This window comes from Pteropus vampyrus, unplaced genomic scaffold, assembly GCF_000151845.1.
Source record: "Pteropus vampyrus isolate Shadow unplaced genomic scaffold, Pvam_2.0 Scaffold283, whole genome shotgun sequence".
Lineage (NCBI taxonomy): Eukaryota > Metazoa > Chordata > Mammalia > Chiroptera > Pteropodidae > Pteropus > Pteropus vampyrus.
The window spans coordinates 1,969,506-1,987,668 of NW_011889064.1; the positions used below are offsets into that span (position 1 = coordinate 1,969,506).

Consider the following 18,163-nt stretch of genomic DNA (forward strand, 5'->3'; position numbering starts at 1 on the left):
AAAGGGCCAAAATGGAGTACATTCAGGCTTTAGATCACAGGGCTGAGTGATACAAAATCATGTTATACAAGAGACTGAAACTGTTAGCTTAGAAAGGAAACAGTTCTATAATTTTTAAAGGAGCACATATTATTGTTACAATCAGAATAAAAGACATTTCCATTATGCAGAAAAAAAACATTTAAATAATGCCCAGTGTTGAAGAGAATATTAAGAAACATCCGTTCAGACACTCTTGGTTTTACTATATATTGGTTTATTCAACCTTTTGGAAAACAATCCTGCCATGCATTGTTACAGCCACAAAACTCCTGTTAGAGTGGCTTTATAGACAAACTATGGTAGATTTGAAAGATGGAATACTGATCAGCAATAAAAAAGAACAAACTACTGATAGAAGCACATGGATGAATCTCAAGTGCATTATGGTAAATGAAACAAGCCAGACTTAAAAGGCTATATTACCAAATAATTCCATTTAAATGACATTCTGAAAAAGGCTGTATGATAGTAATGGAAAATAGATCAATAGTAGAAGCTGAGGTGAAGAGTAAAACTGACTACAGAGAGACATAGGAAGACTTTTGAGGAATGATAAAACTACTTTGCATCTTGATTGTTAGAATGGTTAAACAACTGTACAGATACATCAATACTCACAGAACTGTTCAAGTGTGTAAATTTTACTGTATTTGAATTATATCTTAATTTTTTAAAAAAGGGAGAAAAGAGAAAATATTTAAGGCAATCAGAGAAAAAAGATACGAAAACATAGATAGGAATTATCTTTTAAAAATTAAGAGAAATAAGGACTTTTTCAGAGCAACAAAAACTGAAAGAATTCATTGCCAACAGATCCATACTACAAGAAATGTAAAAGGAAGTTCTTCAGGCAAAAGAAATATGATATAAAATAGAAACTTGAATCTATATTAAAAGATGAAGATCTCTAGAAATGGTTGAAGTTAAGGTAAATATGAAATATATTTTTTATTATTTTTAATAGCTCTAAATAATTGATTGTCTAAAGCAGGGGTCAACAAAGTATGGCTCAAGGGCCAAATTTCACCCACTTCCTGTTTTTGTAAGTAAAGTTATATTGGAACACAGTAACACCCACTCTTCTATGTATTGTCTATAGCTGCTTTTACATTGCAACGACAGAGCTGAGAAACCGAGACAAAGACCAGATGGCCTACAATGCCCAAAATACTTACTATCAGACTCTTTACAGAAAAAAGTTTGCTGCCCCTGGTCTAAAACCAAAATAGCAATGTATTGTGGGTTTAAAGCATATGTAAAAGAAAAAATGTATAATAACAATAGCACAAAATATGACGAGGAAATTGGAATATAAAAACCTTCCTGTGATAAAACCCTACACTATAAGTGAAGTGGTAATTAATTAAATATGTGTACTATACACCCTAGGGCAACCATACAGCCTTTTTTTTTTTTTTTCCCAGATTTAAGTAATAAGCCAATAGTGGAGAGAAAAATTGGATCATAAAAAGATTTGATTAATGCTAGACAGAAAAAGAAGGGGAAAGGAATAAGGAACAAATGCGACAAAAAGAAAACAGCAAGTTGGAAGAGTTTAATCCAACCACATTGAAATTACATTGACTATAAGAAGGCTAAAGATATTCTTTAAAAGACAGAGAATTTCAACATGAATAAAAAAGCAAGACTCAATTATATGCTAGCTACAAGAAACTCACTTTAAATATAAACATAGCTAGATCAAATGCCAATGGATGGGACAGGTATGACTTCTTGCTACAGCCAAGTAAGGCAAAAAACAAATCCTCTCTGCAAAAAGCAACTGTAAAACTAGACAAAATTCATAAAAATAACCAATTTGTAAAGTTTGAGAAATCAAACTAAAGGCATACAATAATATGAGAAGCATTAATGCTAAAAAAACACATAAACTTGGATAAGAACGATGGGAATCTGTAGCATTCTGACCTGGGGCTTCTCCTATCCCTCCTGCCTTAATTGAAGCAGATGTGACTGAATGGGGCAGGTTATAAGAATAAGCAGCTTTTTCTGCTGCAGCAGGAAGAGGCTCAATTAATTTGGAGCAGAGGGTAACACCCATGCCCAGAGGTGGTGTCAGTAGAAGGCCCGAAAGCTCTACTAGCACAAGGCTACGGTCATGATTGGGGCAAGTTTATTTCTGGTTGAGGCTGTGTGCTTTTAAAGCAAAACCTGAGAGGATCCAACCAGTCATAGACTCCTGGCTGACACTGAAGCTGTATGCATGCCAAGAGAAGAGGCAAAAGGGCCCAGCAGAATATAAAAGATGGAAGGGACTTGAAAACAGCCTGAATTTTAAATGTGCTACTTACCCATACAAAGATCCATTGACAGATGACAGAAACCTTATTGTATCAAGGTGGTTGAGTATAACTTCTATTCAATCACCGGCTGACTAATAAGTCATATAGATATAGGGACAACTCCTGGGAAAGCAAACTAAAAATAAAAACAAGTTTACAAAATGAGCAGAGACGTCAATGGCCAGAAATCAAGGGAAAAGAGATTTCACAAGTTTAGCAAGCATGTTACCAAAGAAACGACAAACAAGATATATTAATTAAGTTTCATTGTGGTGATTATTTCACAATGCATATGTATACCAAATCATCAAACTGTATGCCTTAAATATACACAATTTTTAATTGTCAAAAATTGCTCAGTTAAAGAAAACAACCAAAATCTTGGAGAGATCAAAATCCAAAGGTGCTGTATTATCTAAAATGTCTAGTTCGCAACAAAAAATTAAAATACATATAAAGAAACAGAAAAGTGTGATTCATAATCAAAACAAAAAGCAGCCAGTAGAAACTCTCTGAGTATCCCAGATACTGGATATAGCAGACAAAAATTTCAAAGCAGTTATTACATATACATTCACAGAACTAAAGAAAATCATAAGAAAGAAAAGTGTGGCAAAAATAAATCTTCAAGTAGAGATTCTCCATAAGGAAACAGAAATCCTGGAGTTAAAAAAGTACAGTAATCAAAATAAAAATTTCGCTAGAGCAATTCAACAGCAGTTTTGAAATGACGGGAGAAGAATCAGTGAATCTGAAAATAGAGAATCTTAATAACAATTTTAATAACAGAAAATGAAGACTGAAGAAAAATGAACAGAGCTTCAGAAATCTATGCAACATCAAGTCCACCAACACATTCGCAATGGAAATCCCAGAAGGAGAGAAGAGGGAAGCTTACCAAATTTGATGAAAAATATTAATCCACACATTCAAGAATGTTAATAAACTCTAAATAGGACCAATACATAGAGATCAACACTTAGATATATAACACTGCTGTAAGCCAGTCAAAGAGAAAATTTTGAAAACAGCAGAAGAAAGGAGGGTAGAAGAGAGTTGAACGACATGATGGAGGGTAGAAGAGAGTTGAATGACACACATGGAATATGGAAAAAAACTTCTGTAACCCAAGAATTTCATATACAGCAAATTTATCCTTCAAAAATGAAAATAAAGACATTTCCAGACAAACAAAAACTAAGTACACTCATTAGTAGTAGACCTATATCACAAGAAATACAAAAAGAAATCAGTCTCTTCAGACTGAAAGAGACCCCAGTTAGTGACTTGAAGTCACAGGAAGAAATAAACACCCAAAATAGTAAATATGGGGGTTAACATAAAAGATTATATAAATATGTTTTAACTTATTTCTTCTCTTAACACCTTTGAAAGAGATAAACATTTCTAATGCAATTTCACTGTATTTTGGGGTTTCCAATATATATAAATATAAATGTATTGAAATATAATTATAATGAATGTAAATATATTTATATCTTTAATTTTTCATATGTAGACTTTTCATATATATGATAATAGCACAAAGGAGAGAGAAAGAATGGAGCTATATTGGAGCAAAGCTTATATATTTTACTAGACTTAAGTTAGTATTAATCTGAAGTAGATTCTGATAAAGATGCATATTGTAATCCCTAAAGCAACCACTAAAAAAAATCTCCAAAAAATATATAGTTTAAAAAAATCAACAAGAGTTAAAACAGTACACTAAAAATATGTATTTAGTACAAAAGAAGGCAGTCAAGTAGGAAACAGAGGAACAAAATAGATAAGAACAGAATATATGGAAACAAAATAGCAAAAAGGCAAATGCAAGTCCAAAGTCAGAGAGTGTCAGACTGGATAAACAGCAAACTCCAACTACACGCTTTCTATAAGAGAAATACCTTAGATTCAAAGACACAAATGGGTTTAAAGTAAAAGAATATATATCAAGTAAAAAAATGTATCAATCATACAGAGAACTATAAGAGAGAGTGGCTATGTTAATATCACATTAAAAAGACTTTAAGGCAAAACATTTTATTAGAGACAAAGAGTTGCTACATCAGGAAGATATAATAATTAGAAACATATACACACTTAACAATATAACCTTAAAACAAATGAAGGAAAAACTGACAGAACTGAAAGGAGCAATAGACAATTCAGCAATAACAGGTAAATTATCCACCTTACTCTCAATAATTGATAACACTAAAGAGAAAAGTAAGGCTATGGAAGAGTTGAACACTATCAACCAACTTGACATAACTGACATGTATAGAACACTCCAGCCAATGACCACAGAATACACAACCTTTAGAAGTACACATGGTTTATATCTTTCGCAAAAATTAACTCAAAATGAATCAAAGACCTAAATAAAAAACACAAAGCTATAAAACTTTTAGACAATAACAAGAGAAATTCTAGGTGACTGGGTTTGGTGATGACCTTTTGGATACACCATCAAAAGCATGATCCATGAAAGAAAAAACTGGACTTCATAAAATAAGTTAGACTTCATTAAAATGAAAAACTCCTGTTCTGCAAAAGACACTGTTAAGAGAATGAAAAGACAAGCCACAGAATATCTGTAAAACACATATCTGATAAAAGACTGATATCCAAAATATACAAAGAATCCTTAAAACTCAACAATAAGAAAACAAATGACCCAATTAAAAAGTGGGCAAAAAATCTGAACAGAAACATCCCAAAGATGATATACAGATGGCAATAACCATATTCCTAAAAAAAAAAAAACAAAAATTACCAAAATTTAAGAAGAAGTAGAAAATCTGAATAGACCTATACCAAGTAAAGAAAATCTCAGGCCTAGTGGCTTCGCTGTGAATTTTACCAATATTTAAAGGAAATTAGAGGAAATACTTCCCAGCCGATTTTATGAATCCGGTAATACCCTCATACCAAAGATATCATGAGAAAAACAAAACAAAATCTACAAACTAATTCCTTGTATAAGTCAAAATAGTCTGAATGTCCAGACATGTGTTTGCAGACTTCTCTTTTATTCTAAACATTTAAAGTACAGGAGTATATATATTTTAAAATATGCTTTATTAAGGATTTTGAAAAATTCCCAAGGTTGTAATTATATATAAAATTCATGCACTGATTTTTAGAACCTAATCATACCCAACACGCCTACAAACACAAGATGTTCCTCCAATGTTGTTCTGACCCCACAGAATAACCTAAATAAAGTCGAGGAAATATATAAGTAGGCTCATAGGCAGAATTCTGGAAGAAATCATTTTTTAAATTGAAATACAAGGTATAGGTTGATAGTAAAGCCCTGGGAAGCCTCATTAGATTACTGCGAACATCCTAAAAAGGGGGGGTGAGGTTATTAAAAAACAGTCTGGAGAGACCTTAAAGGCCAAGACATTGGGGAAACTGATCTATTAGCTACAATATGTACAGACATATTAAAATGGAATACAGGATTCTCTGGAGTTTTACCTCCTTGTTTTGAAGAGAATTCACTTTGCCTTAAGCCATCCTAGTAGGTATCTACCCTAAAAATTCTACAACGTAGGGGATTCTAAAAACTTTTCTTCTAACATCTGACCTCTCAATAGAAAACTTAGACCAAACATAGAATTGCTATCTTTTCTAAGACAATATTATATTTTTGAACTTTTTATTTCTAGAATAATTTAACTTTGAGAAAAGTTGCATAAAGTACAGAGTTCCTATATGTTCTTTACAAGCTTCTCCTAATATTAACATAGTGTGTAACATACTACAATTACAAAATGAGGAAATTAATACTGTACAATACAATCAACTAAAACTAAACACCTTATTCAAATTTCCGCTAATGTCTTTTTCCATTCTAGGACCCAATTCTGGACCCTGTACTGCATGTCTGCTTAGTTTCCTCCAATCTATAATAATTCTTCAGCCATTCTTTGTCTTTCATGACTTTGACTCTTATGAAAAACAGTGATCGATTATTTTGTAGAATGCCCCTAATATTTTTTTGATTTAATATTATCATCAACAATATTTATCGAGAGATTACTAAGTGCCAGGCACTTTGCTAAGCCTTCTCCATTTATACTATCTTTTTAAAATAGAAGTATTTTTTTTCATAGACTTTAGAGCAGAAGCATTTTAAAATCAAAGAATAATCACCTTTAATTTACTCTTCTTCAAATGCTAGTGTTTTGTAAGTCACAAAGCATTATCAAACATATTATTGTTGTTCGCCCACCCCCAAGTCCTTTAATGTCCTCTCCCCCTAAAAAAATATTAAGTCCAGGTATAAGCCTTAAATTCAGGGCCCTTGAGTTCTTACCTCTCTGAATCTTTACTGCCCATATTTTCCTATCCCTGAACCTTGGCTCATTACTTTCTTACTTGTACCTGCCCTCCCTTTTCATCTCTAAATACCTTTCTTGAGGACATCTCTAATCACTGCCCCTAGCTTCTAAGGGCTACTGATCCTCTGAAATCCCACAGAATTTAATAAATGCAGTGCTCATTTGGTACATGGACCCTATCCTGAACTGGCATATGTTTTTGTAGATTCTTGTCTCCAAAATGAGACTTTTTAAGAACAGGACTTGTGGCCTTTTCCCCCTATTACATCTAGTATACTACCCTAATGCTTAATAACATAGAATGAATATCTACCAAGTGCCAAGCTTTGTGCTAGGCCCTGAGATATCAGAGATGATTAAGATACAATCCCAAGTCTTGAGAAAGTTTTGGTGTAAAATAATATTTCTTTAAGTAAGTGACAGACTAAAAATAGTTTTCTCTTCAAAAATTAAGGTCATTAAAAGTTTCCTGTGGCAGTAAAGTTTTTCCTTTTCTGTCCTGATAAACACTAAAATAACTAATTATAGATTACTAATGTGTCACAGAACATTTATATTTTCCAACTAGCTTGTGCTTGAAGCAAGCTGTGACCTGGTTTTATGAGAAATCCAGATGCTACAGGGTAAACCCAATCAACCAAAGGACTGCAAAAATACTGCCACAGGTTGTAGCCATTACAACCAATTTAATTGTTTTAGCCTAGTGACATCTAGTGGCAAAAGTGTTGTTAAACTGCATTAAAGGGAGGCCATCTTACGAAAAAAATGGCAAAATATGAATGAACTATGGTATTTATTAGCATTAAGAATGTTTCAGTGTCTCTGTGGCCTCTATAACTGTTAACTCTTCTCAGGGGGGAGACTGAGGTGTCCAGAATACGGGAAAGGTGGGAGCTCCACAGACAGCACTCTGGAGATCTGCACAGGGCACCCTCACATCTCTGACTGCACACTAAACTGTGAATTTATGAAGTGCATTTCCACAAGATTGGAGAAAAAACTATGGGAAAGCAATTTCTGAAACTCACATACGGCTAAGAGCAGTTCATGTTCCCCCAGCACAGAATGGAGAGACTCTGTAATATCTGGGGCATCTGCAGAGCACAAAGAAGGAGAACGCCTTATCAGAGAGGCTTAATTAAACTAGACTAAAGGCTGCCTGGATGAGTGCTAACAAAATGACTACAAGTAACTTAACCTTACACCAGAACAAAGTCCAATATCCTTTAAAGGAATAAAACAAAATCAAGCACCCCAAAACATAAAATATACAGTGCCTGGCATATAATAAAAATTTTCCAAGCATGCAAAGAAGTAGGAAATATGACTTATAACAAGGAAAACGTTTATTCAATAAAAAACAAAAATTATGGACCGGCAGACAAGAAAGTTAAAGATTATTACATTCTTTCAAAAAGTAGAGGAACACATGAACATGATAAGCAGAGAAATGAAAATCTTTTTTAAAAGGTGAGAGGGACATCTAAAGCTGAAAAATAAAATTATCTGAAATTAAAAATACATTGGATGGGATTAAGAGCAGCATAGACAAACGACAGAAATAAAGACCACTAAACCTAACATAAAAATAAAAATTATCTCAAGTAAGGACAGAAAGGAAAAAGATTTTTTTTTAATGAAAGGTAAGTGACCTGTGAGAAAATATCAAGTGGTCTAACATAGAAATTGGAAGTCCTCCAAAAAGGGAGGTGTGATATTGGAAGAAATAATGGCCAAAGTATTTGATAAAAACTATAAACCTATAGATCAAAGAACATGTGGAGCACATTTGTGAGAACTCATCATTTTCAATATATAAATATACATATGTAGGTGTAAACGTGTATCTGTGTGTGTGTGTATTTCCTTGCTAAATGCAATGAGAGGGCCTGCATGTCGTTTCTAAACACCATTCTCCACTAAAAGAACTAGGGCCCCTAACTCTAGGGCTTGGGCCAGGGAAGAATAAAATGAGTCTGAAATATTATATTATGCCAGAAAATAAAAATGTGTTCAAAGAATAATGAGAATATATCGAAAGAACATTGTAAGCTAGAAGGACGGTGTTCCAACCAGCTAAATTTGGAACATGTTAAGACTGAAAACAAATAATGATTGTAACAGATTATAGATCATTATAGGCATTCGCTGTTCAACACTGGCTTAAATAAATGGGGCATAGAAAAAGGTTTTCCCTACAGTAAAATGCAAACTAATAATATTAATTTAGAAGGAATGATAAAGTTAGATAATCTCTATTTGGCAACCAACACTATATAATTAATTCAAGCAAGAAACACTGATGTATATTATAACCGGTGAAAGAAGTGTGTTGAAAAATGAGGTTTCACAGAGTCTCACAAAACTGCCTCAAAAACTTGGTAATTACATTAAAAAAAAAAAAAGCATTATAATGAAACTGGGCAAAAACTGATATTTTCAGGTAAATAAAAACAAAAAGAATTTGTTTCCAGCTGACCTGCACTTACAAGAAATGTTATAAGAAGTTCTTCAGATTAAAGATAAATGACATCAAATGAAAATCTGAATCTATAGGAAGGAATTAAGAATTCTGGAAATGGTAAATACATGGGTAAACATAACATTCAATATGTAGTTTTTCTTCTCTTAACTTATTTAAAAGATATATGATTGTTTAAAACATATATATGTGTGTATGTGTGTGTGTGTGTATGAGATTTCTAACATGGAGATGCATTATATATGACAACTACAGCACTAAGAAGTGAGAGTGACTTGAATCATACCACTGAAAGGTTCTTAACTTTATGTGAAGTGGTATAATATTAATTCTATTTGAACTACGATATGGTAAGTATGGATATTATAATCTCTAGACCAACCACTATAAAATAATGCTAAGGAGCACAACTAAAAAAGCTAATAGAAAAATTAAAATGAAATACTAAAAAATACTCAATTGATCCTAAAACGTCAAGAAGAGTATGAGAGAAAACAAAAGCAGACAGCACAAATCGAAAATAAAGAGCAAAACGGTAGACCTATATCTAACCAATCAATTTATACTTCAATTAAAAGACAGACTGTCAGTCTAGATACAAAAACGAAACTCAAATATATGTTGTCTACAAGAGATACGCTTTAACTATAAAGACATGAATACATGTTTAAAATTAACAGAATGGAAAAAGATATACTATGCAAACAAGTGTAAGAAAGCTGGAGTGGCTGTATTAATATAAGACAAAACAGACTTCAAGATAGGGGGTAATATCAAAGATAGAAAGACATTTTATAATGATAAAAGGATCAATATAATAATCATTAATAGGTATGTGCTTAATAACAGTATACAGACAGGACAAAAGGAATAGACAAATTCACAATCTCAGCTTGAGATTTTAAAACTTTTCAGTGACAGAATTAAAGATATAGGAGATTTAAATAGCACCACCAACCACACTTTGACTTACAACACTACATCCAACAACTGCAGAATATTCTTTTCAAGTGTACCTGAAATGTGTCTTAGTCACCTAACAAAAATAAGGTCCCATAAATGTTTTTTAAATAAATAAATACATACATAGGTGGAAGATGGGGCATATGGAATTTAAAGTAACAAAACCTGGCTGTAGTTCATAGTTGGAGAAATGGATAAGAAGTTGAAGCTGATGCTGTACTTAGAATCATCTAGATGTTTATATTTCAAAGTAGTTAAAGTTCCTAGAACTTCAGTTCTCCAAAAGAACACTAGGCAATGCTGAGAAGAGAAGAACAGAGGCAAGTGAAAAGGAAAAAACAGAAAACTAAGGAGATGGGGGGATCATGAAGCTAAAGGTAGATTTAATAAATGGGATAGAAACCTATGGTAAAGGAGGAGGATGTGGATGGAGAGAAACTTTAGGCATGAAAAGAGACCACTAGTAACCTTCCAAAGAGGGAAGTGTTCATGAAATGATGTATGTGAGAGCCTAACAGAACTTCAAGAATAGAAGAGATAGGAAGGATGCAGAGACAGTATGTAGTGGCCATATAGTCAGTAAATTTGGCAGCAGAGATAAGAAAAAAGAAAGCATGGTAGCCAGGAGAGGCATTGTAGTCAAAGAAAGAATTTTCGTCTCTTCTACTGAAAAGACAGAAAAAATCTATATATGTGAACAAGAGGAAAGAGGTTCATTAAGCTAGATGCTAGAGACAAGATAAATACAGAAGCAAAGTCCCAGCGAATGAAGAAAAAGGTTAAATGAAGAAGCATTAAGTTTCAGAGAAAGGCATAGACACCTTCTCTGAGATTTAATGCAAAGAAACAAGAATGGATGCAGGCACAGAGATTTACTGGGGTGAGGAGAAAAGTGATGCTGCTCTTGCAAAATGGATTCACCTTCTCAGTCAATTTAAAGAGACCATTTGCCTGGGGCTTCCACTCTTCTGAGTTAGGCTCACTTTCTGGTTAACAGCCATATTGAAAAGGTTAACTGAAAAGCTATTACACACACAAATAAATCTACAAAGTAATCAGGAATAAGTTATCAACTTTTCAAATATGGCATTTTGGGGAAAATATACTGTTAGGATCAACTGTGGGCTTAGAGGTCACTTTTAAGACAGAAAAGACTGTTCTGATTACTATTCATTTTCTCATCCCCTCCTTAGGCACTCCATTTTCTAATGGCAGAGATTAGATGTGACATCTGGCAGAAACAGGTGTCTGACAAATGCAAAGACTTTCTATCTTTATTTTATTTGTTTGGCTAATGGATGAGTGGGTGAGAAAGATGTGAAAAAACTGGTGACTAGAAATCCAGCTCCCTCATGTTCTCCTTATCACTCTTTTCCATGAGTCATTCTTCCCTAGCTTCAAACTCAAGCACTAATTGTCAAAATTCCATGTGATTTGAGAGCCTTTACTGCTGTTCTATGAGATTTTTCTCCACCAAGAAAAGCCCCTAGCTCTTTTTAATTGTCAAAATCTACTTCACATACATCATGTTCTTCACAAGCAAACACAGAACTCGCAACAAAGCTGCTTTGTATCAACGAAGCACCTACACTGTATATGTTTGACCTCCCTTGTTGGTAACAAGGACAGTCCCCTCCTTAGGTAGCAAACAACCTTATGTTGCATCCAAGGTCAGTAACAAAAAACAATGTCGGTTGCAAAGAAAGTTATATGTGTAGGAGTGCACCTGTGCATGTGTGTATATATGCACATATTCAACACCAGGAGTAAATAGATTCATTATCTTTATAACGTGTTATATATATATATATAAAACGTTATAAAGTTATTGTTTTATATATATATATAAAACAATATTGTCTTCATCTTCTGAATATTTCATTTCTATGGAATGACATAAAATAATGAGATTCACTAAAATGTGTAAGTGGTTAAGTTTTAGGTAAGAAATCTATAGAGCTTGTTTAACCCCTGGGAATCTAACTAATTTGTATCAAATCTATATTTTGACTTTGTGTTATGTCATGGCCATTTATTGCTTCTTTCTAATTTTTTACTTTCAATTTGCTATTAAATGCTTTACATTTCGAAATAAATTGCTAATTCAGAGACTGCTCTGAAAAACAGACAATTCTTTTGACTTAAAAAAAAGAGGAACAGATATTTGGCATTAGTATAAAGCTTATACTCTGGTATATTTATCCAAAAGAGTTAAGACCAAAGAAAGAATCTGCTTGCTTATTAAAAATGCAAACATTACCTCAGTCATACGAATAGCCCCAAACTCGCCAGGCCACTGCCTCTGCAGATCACCCACCAGCATTAGCATTACATCATATGACATTATGGAACAATAGTGAACTCTGTGTAATACTTGAATATATTGTTTTGAAAGAATAAACTGTCATTAACTTGAATAAAAGCCTGCTGAAATCAAACCTGGGGGGGTAGGGCCCTCACTGTGTGGCCCTTTTACTACTTTGAGAAATAGCCTCATCCTGAAAGCAGTAAAGAGGGTAAAAAGAGATTAGAGTATAAAGGCAACAGTGATGAGTAGCCCCTGCAGCCGCCCAGCAGGCAACCGGCAGGGCTTTAAATTACCAGGCCGAACAATGTCAAAGCAGGAGGCAGCGCAACAAATGCTGCACCTAAAACTCCAAACAGCCTCATACCCATCACTGTGTTTCCTAATGCAGCCTAGTGAGGTGGATAATGGGCTTTGCTAGAATTGGAAACTGAGTTTTATTCTATGTACAAAATCCTTAAACGCTCGATGTCCTGATGCCACCTCAAGATGGGCTATCACTTGTAACCATATGACTTTAGGCAATGGATTTAAGTTCTGAGCACCAATGTTTTAATCTATAAAATGGAAAGAATAATATCTATCATGCAGAGGTATGGAAGGAGGGGATTAGCTACTTTTATTATCATAATTATACTTATTATTTCCACCCAATTGTCCCCTTCTTCTCTAACCATTGTCCAAGATGTTTCTACTTAACAAGTGAAACATGAGCATCAACTTAAATGCTCACCAGCTTTTGTTTCCTGCAGGCTGGACATTGCCATGTATTTCTATTTTCACGCCACTCTCATCAAGTAATTTCTCTACCTTCCAAATCCTAGATCCTCTTATTTGCAACCTGCTACTCACCAGCTTTCCCCTCTCCCACACCTATTCTCAATGTTATCAACAACCAGGATTCAAAGAGATGAAAAACAAAGCCAGGGCAACGTAGCTAGCTGGTGGCCAAGTCCCACTTAAAACCTAGGTATCAATGCAACCAAGTCCAGCTGCATTGCATTAACTACATCACATTAATTATTCACTTTTAGGGTTCCCGTGTTCATTTTAAATCTGAGGTTAGCTTCCCTTAACACCAAGCCTTTTCCTAAATGCTTCCCCTACTTGTTAATTTATTATCATAAAATATGAATATGAATTAGTACTTTAAAAAAACACTAATCCCAGAAAATTATTAAATATATCTCAAATTTCTGGGTTTTTTAAAGTATTTTCTTAAAGTAGGGACAAAAATTGGTCACATAAGTCTTCGCCCAGGACTAGAGGTAAAAGGACGTAGTTAACAGGAAGGAGAGCCATGAATCTGTGACTGTGGGCAGTACTGCGTTCGACTCTAGAAGGGATAGAGTATAGAATACCAGTGTCCACCTCCAAGTTTCTAAAGATAAAGGCTATGTCTTTTAATCTGATTGTACAAGGATATGTAGAGACAGAAATTTCATTAACGTTGGCTTCTTTGGAGAATCACATTATTCCTCAAAATGATGAAAACTAACAAGAAGATAGGTAACAGGATGCAATGTGTTGTTTTATATAAGACCCAGAAAAGTTTACCAAAGTTTAACCCTGAGGACTATGGGGAACAGACCAAAAGCTTGTATATCCCCATCTGTGAAACGGATAAAGAACTAGGAAGGATGAGATGATATATGGATCCTCTATAAAGTATCATTTGTTTTTATATTTTTGTTTAAGTACACTGTAGAATAGTATAACTAGTATAGAACTTGACATCAATGATAAAAGTTCAAATTCAACCTAGCCAGCAATCTGATCTGGCACAAATAATTCAAACATATTTAATGATATAAGAATTAAAGGAATGGTATATGCATGGGAGGAGGGCTTTAAAATATCTATATAAATGTAAGATGTATTAGATTACTGTATGTTGCACCAGGTTAATAAACCAGGACCTTACATTCACTTATATATCTTTTGAGGGAAAAGGGAAACAGAAATTCTTACTGCAGAAACCCAATTCTTTTAATAGAAAATCATCACCACTACTTAATGGAGTATGAAAATAATAATATATTTACTAATATAAAATTTACAAAAAAGTTATTAAATAATAAAATTCATATTAAAAGGTAACTACATCAATATACACTAATCAGGAGGGCTGATGGTTTGTATACACTCTCTTCCCTCAATACACATACTCTCTTATCATTTAAGACAGCTGCCAAGATTAATTACAAGTGTATCAGTGGTCATGGAGATTTCCTCTATGGATCTGTAATAGTCAACTCATAGTCCAGACCACAGATAAAAATATTTTCATGGAAATATAACAGGTAAGGCCCAACTCCAACATCATTCATTCATTCATTCAGTCCCTACTTTATATCAGGCTCTATTCCAAGTGCTGAGGATTCAACAGTAAACAAAACAAAGTTCCTGCCATCGTGGAGCACACATTCTGGCAGAAAAATACAGTGACCCAATAACTATGCAGTAGGTCAATGATCATTAAGTACTGCAAAGAAAAACAGGCAGGGAAAAGGGCTGGAATTCTAAATGGGGCAGACAAGGAAAGTTTCATGAAGAAGATGCCATTTAAGCAAAGATCTAAAGGAGATGGATATCTGGGAATAGTCGGGCTATGAAACCCTTTCCAGCAAGTCCAGATAAATCAAAATACAAGCCCTTACCTTTCAAAAGTGGTTGGAAGGTTGGAATCTCTTGCAACTTGATGACATCAGGATCATTGCTGACGTTCCGTGAGGCCTGGGAACCCTGAGCTACAACCACGATATCATCCATCTTGGCTCTATGCTTAGCTGGAGAAGGGGTCACTGAAAATAAAGTTACACCACTCAGGAGCTGCATGTTTGTTAGCTACCTCTGTCTCACCAAAGCTGTTTTCACTGTAGTCACACACACAAAATAATCAGATTTACCCTGCAGTAGGGGTTTGGGTAAGGAAAATGAATTATGGAGGACCTTATTTTATAGTATTTATAAAAATTCAAAAATTACAGAAACATATATATGAAACTGTTTTTTTTGTAATTTAAAATATTTTATTACTCAGCACACAAAAGAACAGGCAAATTGTGTTTTTAATTTTTACTTCTTTGACCTTCCTGATGTCTGTCCCTATTTTATCAATGAGGAAATAAGGATACAAAATTTGGTTAACTTGTCCCAGGTCAACAGTGCTAGAGTTAAGAAAGGAACTGGAGGTCTATGGGTTATTGGTATACATGGCCCATCCTTGTGACACCCATCACAGAAAACCTAGTATGTTTAATAGATCCTACTCATGAAATAAAAACCCTAATACTCAATCCTAGATGATAGGTCTATTCCTGAGGCACTGGCCCTCTCATCCTTAAAGTTACAGGCACTAGTCCAAGAAGGTAGGTCCCTTCTAGGCTGAGGCAAAATTCAGAAACTTGGAGGACTTCTAGAGAGTCAGGTCAATTTCAGGTCTCTTCCGAAAACGTAATCCATTTGGAGGAAAGTGATTCAAACTATCAAAGACGCCCTAGCCCCAGACATCATCCTCTTCCTGGTTAGGGCAAGAATGAACCTTTGAAGTGTTCCTACACTCTGGAAGGTAGTTTTCGCAGGCACAGTGGTGAGGTCTTAAAGGTTGATCCAGGGATGCGTAGAACTACCCTGCCTCCTAGAGGCTAGATTCTCCTATGACATGGCATTCACTCTTCTAGAATCTCTGTTTTTACTGCTCAAGAAATGTCTCTTAACCTCTTTTAGTAATTTACCTAACGCACCCAAGGGTTAAAAGAGATTTTACACCTATAACATATCCCTTCTGAAAAGGTTATTCTAAGATCCGTTTTTAAGAAGGAACTTGTTCTTAGAGGTCCGGCCTATGATCCACCCACTGTGAGAGCCAAATCTCACTGTCAGTATTAAGTTCTAAAGCCATAATTAATTAGGTTATCTTTTAAATAGGCTGTAGCTGGGAGAAACAGCTGATTGAAAATCATGAGCATGGGCGCCCACGCTGGCTTAGCTTGCACTCACTTTCATCGGGGGAATTAAGGCTAGGATAACTGGTGACTGTTCCTTCCCGAAGAAAAAAGCATGATGAGGGCTTTCTTTACATTCCTGTTTCCGAGTCCCAGACCTCACTAGACGGGGAGGCAGCCCGCTCCGCAAGCAGACAGGGCTGGCTGGAGGAGAGTGGAAGTTAGGGCACCGACCTGAGGAGTTCAGATCGTTGGGTCGGCTCTCGGCCTCGGAGCTCTGCTCACTGCCCATGGTGCTGGCAGCGAAGGAACGGCGGGACAGGCGGTCACCACTCCGGTGACAGGGCAACAGGGCAGAAACGGGGACCTGGACAGGGATGCTACACGCAGTCTGCGCGCTGCAGCGGGGCCGCTGTGTGCAGCTGATGCCCCTGGCCTACGTAGGGGCGCGGGCAGTGGGAGATGGGGGAGTCCCTATGTGGGGACGGATGCTGGTCGCCCGCCTTCTTTAGGGGAAACCCAAGGAGAGGAGGCGGAGAACGTGAGGCGACAGCCGCGCCTACGAACCAGCGGGCGGCGCCGCTTTCACTCACTCGCTCATGCGCCGCAGGCCGGCTCCTTCCGGGACGCGGATTGGCGGCGCCCGCTGCGCGCGGCCGTCAGTTCCGGGTTAGAGAGCCACCGCCCTTCGCCTGAGAGTGGGCGGGGAGACTCCCGCAAGCAGCTAGGGCGACGCCTCCTTAAAGGACCCGACGACCTGCAAACCAGACCCGCACCAAAGGGTGAGCCCTTTCCTGTTGTAACGATGCGTCCCCTTTAAGCATCACCCACATATTAGGTACTTTATCCTATCGTTAGAACTTTACAAAATAGATATTTTTAACTGTGTTTTACAGGTAGAAAAAGGTGTTAGATAGACTTAGGATCCAAATCCACAACTATCTGGATACAAAGTTCTTGTTTTAGTTACGAAAGCTGAGAGTGTAGCAGTGGACGACCATACAAAAAATACTAACTAGATGGTGAAAGGAGCTGGAAATGCAACAAAAATGAAGAAACAGAAAATGCCGATTCACGTGTTAGAGTATGTGTGCATCGTAAAAGGAAAGTGGATGCCGCTATAGTCTCGGCACTTTCTGGGGACTTTGACAATTATCCGCAAGCCATCATTCTGAAACTAGCAAAAGTGAGAAAGGAGCAGTGTTAATGCAAAACGGAAATGCCAGTTTTGGCAGGGCAAGGCCATAGACCTAGTAATGCAACGCCAACAAGGAGTTGGGTGGCTCTGGGGTTCTCAGAACTTCGCAACTCATTTTATATTGTTTGCTTCATGAAATTTCAAGTAAATGCCCTGAGATTTTATATAGGTAAATATAATTTCAGGAGTGTCAAATTCACCAAATGATTAAGCCCCTTCTATATCACAGACATTTCCTCCATTTTACCTTATTTAATTTTCACAATAACCCTGAGGCCTACAAACAGGTAACTTCTTCATTGTCACCAGGTAGTAAGTGGTGGAACTAGGACTTAGTAGTCTGATTTCAAACTTCATGCTCTTTCCTCTACTCACCATTACAATACTGTGAAAAAAGTACAATGAATGCAAGTTCAGTATTCTGTGGGAGAATGAAAATAGAACTAAAAACTGCCAGAGGACAGAGTAAGCTCCTAGGAGGTGGTGTTTGGCTATAGTCTTGAGGTTTTCGCAAACCACCAGGCTGATGGGACTGGTAAGTGTCCACTAAGCAATGTGACCATGCTTT

The 18,163-nt window shown here is 35.9% G+C and overlaps 2 protein-coding genes across 4 annotated transcripts in view; one reads left to right on the forward strand and one right to left on the reverse strand.

Annotated features, from left to right (window-relative positions):
- BORCS5 (BLOC-1 related complex subunit 5) overlaps positions 1-17,053 on the reverse strand; it is a 65,691-nt gene extending 48,638 nt beyond the window's left edge. The window contains exons 1-2 of one of the 2 annotated variants that reach the window (XM_011376026.2): positions 16,991-17,053; positions 15,111-15,254 (exon numbers count right to left, since the gene is read on the reverse strand). In XM_011376026.2, coding sequence (XP_011374328.1) covers positions 15,111-15,254; position 16,991 — 145 coding nt within the window. In that variant the 5' untranslated portion in view covers positions 16,992-17,053. The other variant, XM_011376025.2, reaches the window with a different exon arrangement.
- Positions 17,054-17,089: 36 nt separating this feature from the next.
- MANSC1 (MANSC domain containing 1) overlaps positions 17,090-18,163 on the forward strand; it is a 25,077-nt gene continuing 24,003 nt past the window's right edge. Inside the window, exon 1 of one of the 2 annotated variants that reach the window (XM_011376030.2) lies at positions 17,090-17,179. The gene's annotated coding sequence lies outside the window, so the exon portion shown is untranslated. Of the gene's footprint in view, positions 17,236-18,163 lie in introns of both variants that reach the window. The other variant, XM_023520867.1, reaches the window with a different exon arrangement.